Source organism: Anopheles darlingi, chromosome X (assembly GCF_943734745.1).
Source record: "Anopheles darlingi chromosome X, idAnoDarlMG_H_01, whole genome shotgun sequence".
NCBI classification, from domain to species: domain Eukaryota; kingdom Metazoa; phylum Arthropoda; class Insecta; order Diptera; family Culicidae; genus Anopheles; species Anopheles darlingi.
This window is the reverse complement of record NC_064873.1, coordinates 680001-697636: the sequence shown is the minus strand read 5'-3', so window position 1 is coordinate 697636 and position 17636 is coordinate 680001. Positions and strand designations below refer to the sequence as shown.

Sequence of the window (17636 nt, the reverse complement as noted above, 5' to 3'; positions counted from 1 at the left end):
GATCTCGAGTCCCGACCGGAGGTCAGAAGCAGAGGCGGGGAATCAAAACGACAGAGATACACCGTGCGTGGATGTGGCAATGCATGGCGCGGCGCAGCGAAGGGGGAGGGGTCGGGGAAGTTGCACGGGGTCACGCGCGCGAGGGAAAAAATTAATGACGCTGTCAACTGCTCGTTGATTGCGCGCGCCTGAACAAAATTGCCAATTATCCTCTTCACTGCTGGGCTCCGACAATGGCGAACGCTCCCCCCCGCCCTCTCATGAGATACAGAGAGAGAGGGAAGGAGGAAGAGTGGAAGCAGAAGGGTGGTGGAGTGCGAAAGAGTGCGAAACGCATCAGCAGCAGCAGCAACAGCAACAACAGCGCGACAAGACAAGAGAGACAGAGGACGGCCCTGGGGAGGGGGAGGAGAGCGATATGGGGATGGCTTTCGAGGTGCCACTAGACTCCGACCCCCTCCCCCTCTCCCCCTCCCTCCACTTTCTTCGATCGGATCGCATCGGTGTCATTGTCGTCGTGGTTTTTGGTATCCAGGACTCTCGCCGCAAGATCCGCGGACGCGGCCACGGACCGGACCGATTGCCTGGCTTGGCGCTCTCTAAGCTACCGCAGGGAAGGCGGGTGGTGGAGGACATCCGCCGGGGAGGGGGGTAGAGGAAATCGATGATTTCTTCATTATACGACATCCATCCCGCTCCCACCGAGAGCTACTCGAGTATGTGAACCACGTGAAGAGAGGGGGGTGCTTTTTGCCATCCCCTTCAGGCAACCCCCCCTGCATCGAACGCTGCGTGGCGGTGGCAAGGAGCAAGAAACAAACAAAGCGGGAAGGGGAGACGATCAATTTAGTCTTCCAATCAATGTGATAAATAAGGCAGATGATGACGATGATGGGGATGATGATGGTGGTGGTGGTGGCCACCAATCGTTTGACCCGCTGAGTTTGAGCGCACACCTCACCTCTCGGCTCCCGTGGTCCCGTGGTCGGATGACGCATTGTTTCTCATTTCATCATTCGCCGTCTCACAGCCCATAGCTGTAGTGCCAGAGCCAGCCCAGCTCGCGAATGCCACGTCACTGCCCTCGCGCCCTCGCACCCTCGCACCCTCGCACCTGCCCACCCCCTCCCCATTAGAAGGCGTGCGCGATGAGCGGATTAGATTACATCTCACGACGCGCGCGCGTTTCTGTGTTTGATTCCCTCACACCAACGAACTGATTCCGGGGGAGGCGAGGGGTTGCGTGCACCCCTTCTTGCCCTTTTTTTGCACCTGGCGGCGCTCCTGGATGTGTCAGGATAACGTAGTACGTGGTAGCGGTGACAACAGAAGATAGGTCTCGTGGAAGCGGGCATTTAGGAGCGGTGTTATTCGTTTCTAAATGTATGCTCGCGTCAGCTGCCACCCCTACGACCCCCCTTTTGACAGTGACAAATGATCAAACGCGCGCACACACACACGTCCAGTGAGCAGACAGAAGGGGGCCCTTGGGCGCATTATCTTGGGCGTTAGTTTTTTTTTTTGTGCGGTTGGCGAGAGGGGGTGGTGGGTGATGATGGGCCCAATCATTTCACCTATTATGAGCACGCGCTCGCTCTCTCTCTCTCTCTCTCAATCCTTTCATTGCTTCTTTACAAAATTCACTTGCCCACCTCGCACCCTCCCCTTTTGATTGCCACCCATTGGGCCGGCAGCCAATCATTCACTCACTCGTCATTTGGCATCACTCCACATCTGCATCTCATCTCGGCGCTGATGGTGTGGCGGTGGTGGCCGCACAGTAATTGAATGTGCCGTGGAATGTGCAACCCCCCCCTCCCCCTTTCGACCGTTTCTCGTCAAAAGACTCCCGATTTGGTGATGATGGGGGCATGGATGTTTCGCGACCTAATGCGCGACCATATCGAGAGCGTACAAGATTGCTGGTTGGTTACGCGGCTGACGGATTACCGTGTCATAGTGAAGCGTAGCAGCAGCAGCAGCAGCAGCAGCAGAGGGAATGGAGCGCATAAGACGCTAATGTTGCTGAAGATGTTGGTGGCACATACGGACCTTTTTTGTGTTGCTTCGATTGCGGGCAGAAGAGAAGAAGAAAAAAACCCGCGAGATTCGACAGTCCCGTTGTCACCCCGCTAAGCGGTTTCGCTCTCTCTTTCTCTCGCTCTCTCTCTCTCTCTGTCTCTCTGTCTCTCTCTCTTTCTCTCTCTCTCTCTCTTTTAAAACGAAAAATTGCTTTATGTCCTTGCTGTTTTTTTTTTGTTATGAAGATTTAAACAAGAACGAAGAGCTGGAACGAGGAGCTGTTTACTTATTGCCAATTAATTGATTGTTCTCTTTTCTTTCTCTCTCTCTTTCTTTCTCTCTCTCTCTGACGATGATGCCGTCACGCCGATGACATCTTATGGCTCTTGTTGCAGGTAAGTGGGCATCACTTCATTTCATAAATGGCTTTGGACAACGCTTTAGCCTCTAGAATACGGGGCTCTAGAGATGACAGGACAGGGTACGTGTCGTGTTTTCTCTGCGCCACCTTCGCCACCCCTTCCTTCTGCCCCCTGAGAGACCAGACTGAAGCTGGAGACTCCTCAGCGATAGAGAGCTCTGTACCCTGCTACCTTTCACTTGAATCCTGACCTGGCAACGAAAAGGCCGCAGACAAATGGACGCGTCCGTCCTCCTCCCCCGGGGCGGCCGGTTGCCGGTCCGCTTCATACACTTCCCCCCTCCCTCCCCTCGCTCCGCATATCTCTCCCTACCGTTGCTCGTTGCGCGTTTCGCTTATCATCATTAGTCTTTGGAGTGTTTCTCACTCTTCGCTCTGATTCATTTGATGACATGCGTGTGTGTGATGGTGTGTGTGTGCGTGTGTCGCTTCCTGACGACAAAAGGGGTGCCGGTGTTAATCTCGCTGTGCGATCTTTAAATTTATAAGATGTCATTATTATCCAGCACCACACCAATGCGTCCTCGTCCGTCAATCGTCGTCTGTTTCGTCTTTCCGGGGTTCCGCGATCCGATTGCGGGAGTCTTTCCCCCCTTTTTAGTATCAGCCTTTGTTCCGCGCTCCGTCTGTTCGATGCCGACGAACAAAAATAAAAAATGGTCGAGCAATTCCCTCAAAACAAATACACACGCACACAGCCAGGAAACCTACAGGATAGCAACAGGATAATGACCCCCCCCCCCCCCCTGTTCGACGACGGCAGTTTCCGATATTTAATTACCTCTCGATCCGTGCCACTCGATCCGCAGTGGCTCCTCCTCCCTTCCGGACGCAAGGCCAATTAAACTGTCAACAAGTGACATTCCTGATTCCTGCACCGCGGGGTGTCTGTCCGTGTGTGTATGTGGACGGTGCATTATTCTTAGTTTTTGGGGCTCTCACTGGTGGCCGCGGCTAACATTGAAAACTGATTTGAGCATCGTGACGTCAGATCGTCACGAGAAGTAGTCGTTCTCTGTGCGTGATGCGCGACGACTGACAATGAAAGGAAGGAATCGCGCGTAGTCACCCAGTCCAGCGTGCGTGCGTGTGTGTGTGTGTGTGTAACTTGGCAGTTTAATCACCAGGGCTGCCAGTCAACCCAAAAGCCCAAAAGCCCCCCCAACGTCAGGAGTCAGGAGTTGCGACAATCGAGGCACTCAAGGCAAGGCGCACCCCCATCACGCGATCCATCAACGGTTCCAACAAACAAAAAAAACACACACACACACACATGCACTGTAGATTTGCGTGTCTTATCGGGATGTCATTTGTTTTCCCCGCTGGTGGCCAAAAACGCAACCCCGCAAACGAGCTTCGCGCCTACACCCCCGGCGTGTGCGACGGTGGAGTGCAGCGCAAAGCGAAAGAATCACCGGGGAGGGAGGGGGAGGGGGAAAGGAAGGAAGGAAGAATAAGCATTATTGGGTGCAGCATCAGCAGCAGCAGCATGATAACGGAGTAATAAATGTGATGGAAGCCAAAAATATGCACCGGTCTCGAACCGGTATGACGAACGGCGGCAGGGCAGGGTGGGGGAGGGGGGGGGGGGGCACCGCGATGACAGGCAGCCGGCAGCACCGGAGCACGCAGCGCAAACGGGAATGCTTTTTGCCCAGTTTTCTGCCTTTTTTTTATTCTGCCCCCGTCCCTCGTAAAGGGGGTAACGTCATCTGTCATCGGCGGGGGCCAGGCCGTTTCATCGCCATTTACACACACACACACACCCCTGGACCCCTGTGTCGAGTGTTCTGGCTGTGTTCTGTGTTGTTTTTACCTCTCTTTTGAGGTCCCGGGAAGCTTTCGCCGATAGATAGAGAGAGAGAGAGAGAGAGAGAGATGAAGATCATCGAAGAATATGAAGATAAAAAATTAAAAACAAAAAACCAAAAATACCCAATAAAAACCACGGTAGTGATTGTGGTACAAGGGGATGTCTGGAAGGGGGATGGGGCGGCAGAGGGTTTAACTTTTGTCGGCCGGCTCATATTACTCATTTGGTTCACTTTGCGGCCACCGTTCACCGCATCATTCTCTCGCATTAATGTTAAATTTTGTTGCTTAGCAACCGTACGCACGCACGCAAGGGATGCTCATAAGGGGGGGAAAAGAAAGAGAGAAAGAGAGAGAGCGGGGAAAGGGGAAGGGGGGGCACTTTAGGCTTACGACTGGCGTATGGCGGGCGCGCGAACCGCAGCTCCCTGCGAAATGAAGGTTAATCGTTGAAGATTTATTTCTGTCGACCGAAGCGGCAGCGGCCGCAGCGGCAGCAGTTATATCTCCTAAATACAGCTAAAAGGGACAGCCCCCCAAAAACGGACTCATTGCGCTGCCGCTGCCATCGCCACAGTCAGGCGACAGGCCAACCACCATAATTGGTGAACCATTTGTGCGAACCACGGGGCATGCAATCATGACCATCATAACCGTCAGTCAGTGGACGCGCGAGGACGGAAGGTGTCGGCATTTTCGGCTTCTTCGGGCCGCCGCCGCGACATTCCGCGCGCGGTCCGTGTGTCATCGAAGGGGCGCGCGACCATTAAATGGCGGTTTTGTTGGCACGGGGCCCCGGTGTTGCGGTTTTTTTCTTCTTCTGCTGGTGGGGGGGGGGGGGGGGTAGCGCAGCAGGAGGAGGAGGAGGAGGCTTTCCACTTTCTAATTGACCGCCTCCGTTGCCGCCGCCATCCTCTTGCTGACCATCAGGACGGCGAGGTCGACGTTTATGCGGTTGTTGGACGAATTAGGCGGATCACAGGCGGTCACACACACACATTCCCTCTTGGGGGTGCCCTCTAGGGGTGGGTGTAGAGGGTTGCCTGAGAAGGGGGCCTGCCATCATAGTAGCCCTCCGGCCCTTTATTCTAAATCGCTCCAGCAAGTAACCGTTTTATGGACTGCATACTGCAGGAAGAAGAAGAGCAGCTAAACTCGCATTGTGCGGTGTGTGTGTGTGTGTGTGTCTATGTTGTACGCTTCGTCTGGCATGCATTGTCTGGTTCACAGCCCTACCATCCCCTTTCGGGAGCTCTGCCTTAGCTGCAGAATTCTGCTTAGTATCCAACAGTATCACTTAGTATCAGTCATTTCGTCTGAAAGCTTCACTCCATCCTCGGACCCTATTTGTAAGGAAAATCGAAACCAGGGTGGGAGGGGGTGAGGGCAATAGTATACCAGTATACCGGTCGCTTAGTATACCGAAAGCTTCAAAGCTGTACTGGCTACTGGCTGTTGAAATATTTCCATCGGATCATCGGAGTGCTTTTACCACGCGTTGCTCGAGCTTTTGCTGCGATACAAAGAGAGGCATAAAACGAGAGAGCGAGAGAGAGAAAGAGAGAGAAAGAGAGAGGCAAAAGAGAGAAAAGAGAGAGAAAGGAAAGAGAGATAGACAGGAAAAAAGAGAAGATAAAGAACAAAAAAAGAGAGAGCGAGAGAGAGAGAGAAGGGCATTTTGGTAATTTACTGGATTCCACCGCCCGCCCGTATCTGGCCTGGGCCGGTATGCGAACGCTGCGGTCCCGCAGCACCGCAACATATTGGCATGCAACCTGGCAAACCTGGCAGTGTGTGTGTGTGTGTCTTCCCCGTCCAGTAGCAGCCACGCCACACCACGAATGGTACGCGCGGAAGCGTATCGTGGCAGGGCACGTGAGTTAATCCCCCTTTTTTCGCCGGTCGTTGCCGACAATTACCTTTGTGCAGCGGCCGCCGCCGCCGACGCCGAAGTGTCACAAATGGAGCCCGGAGAACTCCGTGATGGGAGGAGGGGGGCCTCTCCCCCCTCTTGTGTGTTTTTTTCATTTTTAGGAACCGCGTCGCCAGGGCACTGTCCGTCGTCCGGGGCGATCCGGGTGGGATGCATCGGAATCCCGGAACCACCTCTCATTATGTGCGCGAGCGTCTCTCACGTTTACTTAGCCGCTCGGTTGTTTTCGGTCGGTTGCATTACTGGCATGCCTCCGGAGGCTCCAAAGGAGGGGCCAAAGATTCCGGGCCATTTACGCATCGTTCGGGCCGGCTTTGAAGAACGCCAACGTCACCATAAGAAAAGGGTTAAAGGGAGTGGCAGAGAGAGATGGGGTGAAGGAGAAAGAGGGTTTGTCGAAAAGAAAGCGAGGTGTTGCTATTCTACCCGCAGTACTTTTTTAGTGTTAAAATTATTAGTTTAAAAAAAACTAATTAAATTATTAGTTAAAATATTAATGTAAAAATTAAATTATTAGTAAAATTATTAGTTAAAAAAAACGAAATGATTCTGGCGTTGGTGCCCCATTGACAGAAAGGTATGCAACCGCTTAGGAGAGACGCCGGCAGACCGTCTTCGGATCTCTTAAACATTAGAGAGACTCGGTTGCATACATTTTGTCGGTTAGTTGACGGTTAGCAACCGCGGTTTCAACATTACCGCGGCCACATTGCATACCTTTTTCTAAAGGTCGGCCTTCTCCCTGCAAGGTATGCAATCAAGGTAATCGAAACGGTGCGAAACGGTGCGAGTGGCGGGGTTGCCTTTTGGTTGATCGCTTGCCCGTTACACGATCGCACTTTCACAGACCGCGGCTCAGGGGTGCTGTTGGCATCCGCAGCATCCGGCACAGGCCACACGCACTATACACGCACTCGCCTGCTCCGTGTATGTGTGTTGTTTGTCTCACTCTCTTCTGCTCACGTTTTGCCTCTCGCTCTCATCGCGGCGAGTCTCTCTCTGCTCTGCATCGCGTCTGGTGCAGCAGAACGCTTGTGCCGTGCCGTTGTCACGGCGCCACCACGCGGAGGGGGTGGAGGAGGGTGCAACGGAGGCTCCTCCGCTCCGCTCCGCTCGGCCGCTCCAACGACTAGCTCCAACAACAACAAGCGCGCGCGCCCGCTGCTAGAGCGAACGGGTTTTTGGGGTGGCTTGGTGGTGTGGCCTGGTATCCGAGCCTCCGCAAGCCTCCACAACACACACACACACACACACACACACACACACACGCAGCGAGAGCAGCAGCAGCAGCAGCATGCCTATATACCACGGTGAACCGCCATAAGCAGTGTCCAGTGCGCGGTGCGTTCCCTTCGAGTGCGGTACGAAGAAGAGGTGGGTTTCCCCGCGTACCCCCTCCCCCCCACGAGGATCTACACCGCCTGTGCTTGTGTGCTGTTTCACAAGCACACACGCGTTCGGTGCGGTGCTGCGTTTTTGGTGTCTTTTGTCCCTTCGTCGTCGTCGTCGTCGTCCTGTCGTCCGGTGAATATCGGTGGTGCGCTCCCGGTCCCGGTGACAACCACGCGTGACACGTGGGTGCACGCACGGAATCGGTGTGTTTTCTGTGTGTGTTTGTTTGTGTTGTGTTGTGTGTAGAGCGTCCGGTGAGTGTAGTGGTGCGCCGCATAGAATGTATTTGCTGTTGCTGTTGCTGTTGCTGTGCTACGGTGGTTACTTTGATTGCTGATCAATGCAACCAACCCAGAGACTCAGAAAGAGAGAGAGAATGAAAGAGATGGGAGATGCAAGCTGTGAGTTTGTGGGGAGATCCCGAAGAAGGGGGTACTGCGCGAGTGAAAGCGACCTGCGCGCGCGCCCGCGGGGGTCATACCCCATCATACTCTTCGATCTTCGGTTATGCTCCCAAAAATGATGATGAAGAAGAAGAACGAAAGAAGAATAAGAAGAAGGTGGTAAGGAAAGAGGTGAGGGAGAAACACGTAATCGGATCACCGTCGCGCCGCTGAACGAGTTAGAGGCGCTTGTCCCCAAACCCAAATCGGGACGCAACAACAACGACAACAACTACAACATCAACCTTTCAGTGGCGCAAGATCGCACTGTCTCGGCACTCAACCTCCTCGTCGGCATCGTCGGCACCGCAGCATCACGGAAGCCTAAAACAAAATGCCAAAAAATCGCACATGTGTGTCTGTGCTCGTGTGTGTGCGGTGCGTTGCGATATTCGGTTGTTGGAATGTGCGTAGCGCGCTATGAATGGGGGGGGCGCCCCATTAGTACATTATCTACTCGAAGAAAGGCAGTCAGTGAGAGAGAGAGAGAGAGAGAGAGAGAGAGAGAGAGAGAGAGAGAGAGAGAGAGAGAGACAGGCGAAGGCCGAAGGAGAAAGTACTCCAGTACTCCAGGCAGCATCTGGTGGACTGGTTTGGCAGAGGCAGAGGAAGAGAAGAGCTAAAGAAGAAGAAGAAGAAGGAAGGGCAGGACTGACGAGGGGTGTAGTGCTATTCGCGCACGCGGAACGAAAGGTCAACACACACACACACAGAGTGGTGGTCCCAATGAGCTCGATGTTCGGTGGAACACGGAACGCGAGCACAGCATAAGGCAGAGAGAGAGGCAGAGAGAGAGGAAGGAAGGGAAGCAGAAAGGGGAACGCGACAACATGGAACACTGCACTTGATAATCGGGCCAAGCCGCGCACACTGGCTGGACCAGCTAATGTCCACTAAACGTGGCGTGCGGTGCATTACGTCCACACTCCGGGCCGGGCTGGCCCGGAACATGCCCAGGAACTTTGGGGAGGGCTGCTAGGATACGAAGGTGCGATGGGAGGGGAAATAAATAATAAACACAACAAAATGAACATTAACGATACCCTCGCTCAAATGCAGCAGCAGCAGCAGCCGGGCGTGCTCTATGCGATGTTGATGATGGTTGCCGCTCGAACTGTTATTGCTATTATCATGTCTCATGCGCTCCCTGCGCGAGCGCTCGGTGCCCTGCGTATCCTTTTCTAGGGGGTTATGGAGGAATGGGTGGGGGGGAGGATGTTCAATTTATGAACTTTATGGGGCGCGCCCGGTTGGAATGCTCAACCATGTGTGTGGGCGCTCGGGGCGCGATTTGACGCGCGATGTCACGTCCATCGTCATCGCTCGATGTGTGCGTGTGTGTGTGTGTGTGTGTGTGTGTGTGATAAGGGCTCGCAGGATGCCACCCCGTACCGTTGATAGCAAAACAAAAACGACTTCACCCAATAACCCGATAGTGGCCATTGGCCAACTGCTCCAAACATGCACACACACACGGACGAACGGGCGGATGGACGGAGTATTGGCGGAATTGAGGATCCTATGCCTCTACGTTGTCTGGACTCCCATTCCCTACGCACCATTTGCATAATGTGGTTTAGTTCACTTCATTCAAGTATCGTATTAGTTAGTTCGTCCGGAGAGAGAGAGAGAGAGAGAGAGAGAGAGAGATCGTCGAGGAGTGTTTAGGTTGCCACCTGACCTGCCGCTATAGCAGTCAGGATCACTTATGGGCCCCCCCTGGTATAAATCCGTAAATCCGGAATTCAACTCCTGTCAACTGTGAAGCACTTTACACATACTTACAACTACCTCGAGGAGTACTGACATTAAATTTGACGGCTTCATCTAGTGGACCATTAGCCCGACCCCTACCTACAGCAGTAGAGGCTTTGTAGCCTCCTTCCTGCGGTCCCCAACCCGGTGTTGTGTCCTTTATCTGGAGCAGCATTCTGTCCGACGAGATGAGCAACGGTTTCGGCATTTCGTTTTGGGTTCATTGCGATATTCGAGGCCTCAGATGAGATGCGAACTGCGGAGGGATATATTCTCGGATATTATCGGAGCGGTTATGAGATCATCGTAAGGTCCAGCAAGCGAAGCGATACCTAATCCAGATTGACACAGCATCACTATCGCTGCTACTGCCGTTTGCGAACGCGCGTGTGTGTGTGCGTGTGTGTGTTGGTTCTCATGTGTCATTCCCCCTTCCCACCCTTCCAGCCAATTCCCTCTACTGATGGCCATTGATGGCGATTGAAATGGGCACCACCTTCTCCCGAAGCACGCGATGTGGTCACTAATGGGGTCGCCCACTACTGTTTCTGCGAGGGAGAATGGTGCGTAACCGATATCCCTGGTAGGCAACAATAGACACACACACACACCGTCCAGTAATTGACGGTTTCGGCATCGAGACACATCGTGACGTGTGACGTGACGCGTCTGTGATCCCGATGTAGTACGACCTTTTTGGGGACCATCATTACTCAGACTGAGACTCTCGCACACCGACGCGACTCAGAGCCCGTCGACTGAAGCCCGGTCCAACTAATTGGCCGATCGAGAGGGTGCCTCTTCCTCTGGAGGGTCTCTGGACGCCCTCGCCTCGCGGCGTCAATATCATCAACAACAAGCATCCATCCCCCACTGTCAATCAAGCTGTCAACACAGATTTTGTCCGTATGCTTGTGTGTGTGTGTGTGTGTACCAAGGGGAAGATAGCCGGCGCAAAAACGAATGGAAGGGAGCGGTAGGCATCGATCATTTATCACTTAGCAGGAGTAAGAGTAGCAGCAGCAGCAGTAGCAGTCGTTCGCCACTATTATAACAAGCAAAGCCAAGTGTCACGCCAAGTGCCGGAAACAGGAGAGCGTGGGGTGGGGGGTAGTGACAAAAGGAGCAAGGAGTATTCTCGCCGGCTACCAGTTTGTTGTCGCGTTGCGCAATCGTGCAATGGTTAACGAGGCAATTGGTGGTTTAAGCGGCGGCGGTGGACCTTTTGCTAATTAGTGACTCTCGCAGCTCTCACTCACACACACATGAACTCTCTCTCTCTTTTTTCCCCGTGTGTCTCTCGTGTCTCTCTTATTAACCGATTCCAAAACCACTTTGCTAGCTGGCCTCTGCCGGGCGCGTAACGCGGTAACGCGGGGTTTCGAACGGTGAACAGTCAGCCGGTCAGTCAGCTGTTTCGCAGTAGTTCTCAGCGCGTTCGTTAAGCGAAGCGAGAGCGAGACCGGAGTATGCGCTTGGTGTGCGTTGGCGTGGTGCGTCGTCCGCCGGCCCGTTACTGTACGGCCGTTACTGTTGTTGGGGCGCGGGCGTCCCGCGTGGCACAGTAACAACGCCCGGCCAGCCCGGTGGTGGCGGCGGCGTCGGCGACTTGGTGCGATCCGATGCCTGGCGTGTGTGTGCGTGTGTGCGTGTGTGTGCCTGTGAACTGCAGTAGTCCAGTCGTCTAGCGCGTGCGTCGTCGACGTCGCTTGTCACGCGCGCGATGTCGTTCTCGTCGAACGAAACCGTCCGGCCGCTGACACTGCAGCGTTCCCACTCGCTGCCCCAGCTGCTGAATGGGGGGCGCGAAGACTCGGGCGTAGCACTGAGCGCCAGCAGCGGTTCCTGCAGCGGTCTCCACAATCTCGGCTACGGTTCGTCCGACGTCGTTGGTTACGGTTCTTCGTCGTGCTCGTCGTCGGCGGCGGCGGCAGCGGCGGTGGCAGCCCGCCACCGAAACCACCACCGGCATCATCAGTATCACCCTCACCACTACCTCTCGTCGTCGTCGGCGGCGCCGACGCCGCCGCTGCCTCATCATCATCACCACCATCATCATCATCATCATCATGGGCGGCATCACCATCATCCGGAGCTGAAGGTACCGTACGGTGCGCGGTTGGTGGCCGATCTGCGCCAGCTCATCACGCTCAAGCAGCACTACTACCCGGAGGGTGGCTGGGGCTGGCTGGTCACCTACATCGGGCTCGTCGTCCACTGTATCGCCCACGGGCTGCAGCTCTCCGCGGGCGTCTTTCTCCTTCATACCGTCCCCTTTCTGCCGCATCGGCCCGTGGCCGCAGGTAAGTTTCCGGAGGACAACGAGAGGGCGGGTGAGATATGGGGCCTGTTCATCTAAAACCTGTTCAGTGCGGCAGCAGCTAAAGGTGTTACTACGACGGTACAGGCGGGCGGCACAGATACAGGACAAGGGGGGGAAATGAATTCAGGGGAAGGGAAGCTGCAAACGCACCCCCTCCCCTCCCTGCCCCTTAAAGGGTGGTAACGGAACCAATTTCCAATTATGAGCGCCACGCGCTTAATTAAATTATCATAAATAACACCTTCTACACACACACACGCGCGCGAGCGCGCGCGTCCTATCCTTATTTGGAGTTCGTCTTCTGGAGTGGGGAGAGGGTGCTTTGAGTGGGGGAGAGGGTGCGATTGCACAGTGGAGTACATTGAAGCCGCTTTCCGCAAAGGATTGGATGTCAAAACTCATTTGTATCACGGGAAGAAATAAAAAATAAAAAGACATATTCACACTTTAAATTCGCACCCATTTTCTGTGGACCTTTTGGGTTATGCTGTGTGTGTGTTTTTTTTTTCGAATGGGTTCTGAAAGCACACGGCAAACAAACTCCGTAGCGGTTGTACACATTCGTTTTTATGAGGAACGAATTATTCGTTGTCATCATTTGCTGTGACGCTGCACAAAACGCGTTCGGTGTGAAAGCTGCATTAAGCATTATCGCGCTAATGCTAGGCCCGTAATTTACAATTTGTAAGCAACATTGATTAGCAGAGCATATAGGCCTTAGAATGGACCATAATGAGCCGCAATGAGTGCGAAGCCATTGACTGTTTATTAGCGTTTGGAAAACGGGCCAAATCTGCATCAAACAGCAACAAAATGGTTCGTGGAGTGGTAGCAGCCTAGTTCCCGACTTCCGGCTTTGTATCTTTGCAGTAGTTCTCGATCGTTATTCTCTCAACGTTCACGCAGGACATTTTGCCACCAAACGCGCTGATAGCTTCGTGTTAGTGTAGAATAGCGACTCATTTGTAACTCCATTACAACATCTTGACAGGATCTAGTTAAATATTGCATAACTGGCGTCGCTGCTTTGGACAAATAGGCCTGAAGGTTTCTGAAGCGTGAATTGCTATGCCATTTTATAGATTCCCGCGGAAAGCGAGAAAGCGGACTGAAATTGCATTGAAGAAACAATGAAAACTATCCTTTAACTATGAAAAGTGAAGTAAAGAACTAAAAGCTATCAGCAAACAGTTGATATAATATTCTGAGTAAATTGTCAATAAATGGCACTACCATAGCCCTAAAAAAATCTGTTTCTTTTTCCAAAAACCGTCAAAAAACGTCCTTTTTCCAAAAACTCGTCATTCGGGCTTCACTACCAGTATGCATACTGGTCCTAAACTATACAGCATCACAGCAAAAACAAAACAAAAAAAACAGGACGATATTCCACGCTACCTGCTGCTTGGTGTAGACCAGACCCGGCGCCATGCTATCGGCAATACGTTGACCCTTAAGGCATTAGGACGCCCTGGCATTTGGGCAATTAGTAAACACAGTTTGACACACACCTCCACCTCCACGGCACCCCATTCCCAGCCGCACATTAAAGGTGCGCAAAACAGGACCAGGGCCAAGAGCAAAAGGTTTCCCCAATTATATCTTGTGTGGGCTTATGGGTCGAACGGTATGGGTGGCCGCCCTCAACCCTCTTCCCCCTTTGCTTGGCTGTAGACCGTCGGTTGCGTCGCATATGTAATGCTGGGGATTAGTCCCCCCACACAGAGAGAGAGCCGTTCAACGACAATATTATACGAATGCGAGTTGTTCAACTAAGCAAAAGGACGAAACAGCATATGGAGAGCCGCCTCGGGGAGTTTATTGCGCAGAAAGAGAGGGAGTATCCCTGACGCAGCACCGGTTTGCAGTTTGGTTACTCGGTGTATGGAAAGGAAGAGGGAGTTGTGGTGGACACATCCTTCAGCATCCATCGGAACGGTCGGTCTGCTTCGCCCTTAACCAATTGACTCCATCAATGTTGCTGTTGCTATTGCTGTTGTTGTCCTGCAATCGAGTCTTCAGCCATCGAGCCCGATGGCGGCCTTCTCGGTGCAAAATCGAATCGAATTTAATCGCCATTTTATTGGCGATTTTCCCGGCGCAGGGGGGGTGTGTCCTTTCCTTTGTCCTCGGAATGTCCCGGGAAAAGGTCGTCGCGTGCGATCATAAAAAGCGAGCGCTTCCAGCTGTCAGCTCGATCTCGTCTTAAAGCGCCACAAAAAAAAAGGCCACCGCAGGCTCCTGGCCACCCCCCCGTAGGCCACCCTTAGCCGCCACATCTTGCGTTTTACGAGGGTGGGCTGGGAAAAAAAAAGATTTAAATTTAAACGCGATGGTGGCTGCACCGTTATGCTGTCGGGTCAGAATCCTTCTGGCTGACAAGAAAGGGAGAAACCACCCCCCCAAAGCTCCCCCTCCCCTCGGGCCATCTGTCAGCGAGAACCAACTGACTGAGTGTCAAACGCTGGTGCTGGGTGGTTGGGGCCAAAAAAAAAGAAGAAAAAAAAACGGGCACGGCGTTGAACTCGTTATGCTGCAGGAAACAAAAAACTTGGAAATCGTTCCCCCGTGGAAAGCAACCCCCGAACCACCCCGAATTCATTCCGCACAGCACAGCTTCGCGGGGAAGGAGGCTGGATGCAAATCGAACTGCTGGTCGCTGGATTCCCAGTCGCCCAGTCGGTGCGTGTGTGCTCGGGTGCCAGTGCGATCGCGTATCAGTACCCGCTGGTTCGCCCTTTGTCCGATTTCCCCCCCCCCCCCTCTCCCTTTTTACTGCATCCCCCCCACTCTTTCTTCTATTTTCATCCATTGGTGCTAGTGACACGATGATGAGGATGATGGTGATGATGATGATGGTATCTCCAGTAGTAAAACACCGCTAACGTTGCCCGTTGCACACTGCTCTTCTCTTCCTCCCCGTTCCTTGGATCCGTTGTGTGGAATATTGGGAGTAATTGCTGTCGACCGAATTCCGAATGCTCGAACGGCGTCCAATCCACAATCGACCGACCCACTATTACCCCACTTCCGGGTGGCAGATAACTTCCTCCCATTTCTTTGTGGGTGTGTGTGTCTGTATGCGTGTGTGTGTGCCCATTAGTTGGACGCCAAAAAAAAAGGAACTATGAATGAAAGAGACCGAAAAGACAGAAAGAGTTGGAAATGGAAATGGTGTCGTCGCGCGTGTGTATGTGTGTGTATGTGTGTCCGCGCCCGTTTGTGTGCATCGTAGTCGTAGCCACTCATCGTCACCATCAGTATCAGTGGTTTGCACATTTTTGTTGAACCACACCATTCGTGCAACAATGACAACGCGTTCGCGTCCTAAATCCTCGGTCCCGGGGGTGCCCTTTCGTGCGGTTCGCACCTCCATCTTCGTCAATATAATCGGCAAATCAAAGCGCGCGCGAGCGAATCGCGCCTCGTTTGCGTTGATCATCTCAGGACCGCCGCGCTGCGCGGCGTCCATTTTCCGGTTCTGCCCGTTGTAAATGTAGGGCAAAGTGCTACGAGTTCTGTTCTTTGCAGCAGCTGCAGGAAGCAGAAGGAGCATCCGCAAGCAATAGCGGAATCCAAATATCCAAAACTGTCGCGATAGCGCTGCTGGCGCAACGCTCGCTGCGAGTCATTCTAGAATGCTAGAATTGGGGACGCGCCGGGAGCAGAGAGAGAGAGCTCCGAGGTTCTTTTTTTTGGTGTTTGTTTTTCAACCAAAGTTTAAAGTTCATATACGTGCGGAAGGTTCGTTGCTCGCGCCCCAAAACTGCACGCAAACAACAACGTCGAACACTCGCGTGCGCTACGCTACGCCAGTTTTCCCGTTTTCTTTGTTTTTTTTTGTTGCCTGGCCTGCATAGACAAGCTAGCTGCGGCGAGGAGGCGACGATTACCCGGCGGGTGCCCGGGGTGCCCAGGATATTTGCTTGACCGGACATCCGAATACCGACCGATTCGAACAGTATCGTGGCCGTACGGTGTAAGGTTGCCAAAACGGAAAGGGGGGGCTGTGGGAAAAAACATCAGTAGCCTCTTCCCTTTCGATGGCTGCCTGGCTGGCTGGCCTGGCCGAGTGCAACCCCCCACACTTACACGCGCACACGTGGTTGTAAACATTTAAATCAACCCTAACCAAACAAACAAGCTTCACCCATCCCTCCTCTCCTGCTCACACCCGGTCCGGGGGCTCCAGCCCCTAGAAAAGTGGAGCAAAAAGCGGAATTGCGAGCGTCGCGTCGCGTTCGCGTCGCGGTACCGCGATTTCACTTTCTTCTCGTTGTGCTGGATGGCTAAGGACTGGATGAAGGAGGAGGAGGAGGAGAAGGAAGCAAACGGAGAAAGCGCAAGGGGGGCTCCAGCATTCGCGCCATACGCTCGACGCTGATGAGTGCTTGCATTACTCTCGCATACGCGGATAAATTCGCGCAGTTTCAGCCGAAAACCTAGAGTCGAGCAGTCCCGAGCTATAGGACCACCGCGGGTGAATTTGTTTTGGAATTTCGAGTGCCCGGTCGGAATGAACACGACGGCATTTCGGTTCGGCTGTGTATCGCTACTTCATTCCCGTGCCGGGATGCTGGAGAAAGATTGAGAAACAAACTGTGCGGAACATGCGGAAGAACGAACAGCGATCGCGCTGAAAATCGTGGGTTCGCGTTTTAATTAACAGAGGGCCAAACGCCAAATAAAAAACACTAAAAACCTCCCAGAGAGTGTCCGGAAATGCATGCCACATTGCAGCAAAGATCACCAGAGTTCAGTGTTGATAATGGCCTTGAAAAGGTAATGAAAAGGAAATTGGCGATTTACGGAAGGTCACGGGATGATTGACTTAAATGTTTTATTGGACCAAAACTGCGCCATTTTCGATTCGCAATAAATCTGCAACACGCAGCGCTACGAGACAAAATTGATAAAAATAATCTGCCAAACAAAAATTAGCCACCTAATGGCCTGTTAATGCTTAACATACTAATTAACATGTAAATATGTGTTGATAAGATGAAAGTAGTGTTTTCGGAAACGAGTAAATGTACATTGCACGTAAATCGATGGCACAATTTTATTTAGTAGCCTCCTTTAGCTAAGCTGCCAGTGCTAGACTCCTTTTTCCCTTTCTCTCATTCTAAAGACAAAATATTATCAGATCCCTGAATTAGTTTTTTTTCTCGATTTTTTGTGGCTTAATAAAACTCATTTATATTCAATACCAAAAAGAATAATTGCTGTCTTACTAAATTACATTAAGAACCATTTTGGCCATCTTTCGAGGGATTTTTGAATTCCATGTCGAAAGAACTCCTCATCTTTTAAAGCAATCTAGTCAGCTACCCATTTTTCGATTTCAAATTAATGAATGTTAAGATGCTGAATTTCTGTTTTCAACTTTTCTGCTTTCAACGCACGCATTATCTTATCGAGGCGCCGAATAGTGAGTTCCATTATCATTCGCCTGGCCACCGGCCAACAGTATTTGCTCTCTTCTCGGTTTCGGTTTCGGTATCGGTTTCGGATTTTGGGTGTTGTGTTTGCCGG

At 52.6% G+C, this 17636-nt stretch overlaps 1 protein-coding gene across 2 annotated transcripts in view; it reads left to right on the top strand.

Annotated features, from left to right (window-relative positions):
• LOC125949402 (monocarboxylate transporter 12-like) overlaps positions 1-17636 on the top strand; it is a 36532-nt gene that overhangs the window by 10407 nt on the left and 8489 nt on the right. The window contains exon 1 of one of the 2 annotated variants that reach the window (XM_049676393.1): positions 11397-12081. The exons of the other annotated variant lie outside the window; for it this stretch is intronic. Coding sequence (XP_049532350.1) covers positions 11502-12081 — 580 coding nt within the window. The 5' untranslated portion in view covers positions 11397-11501. Of the gene's footprint in view, positions 1-11396; positions 12082-17636 lie in introns of those variants that run through there. 2 annotated transcript variants of the gene reach the window in all.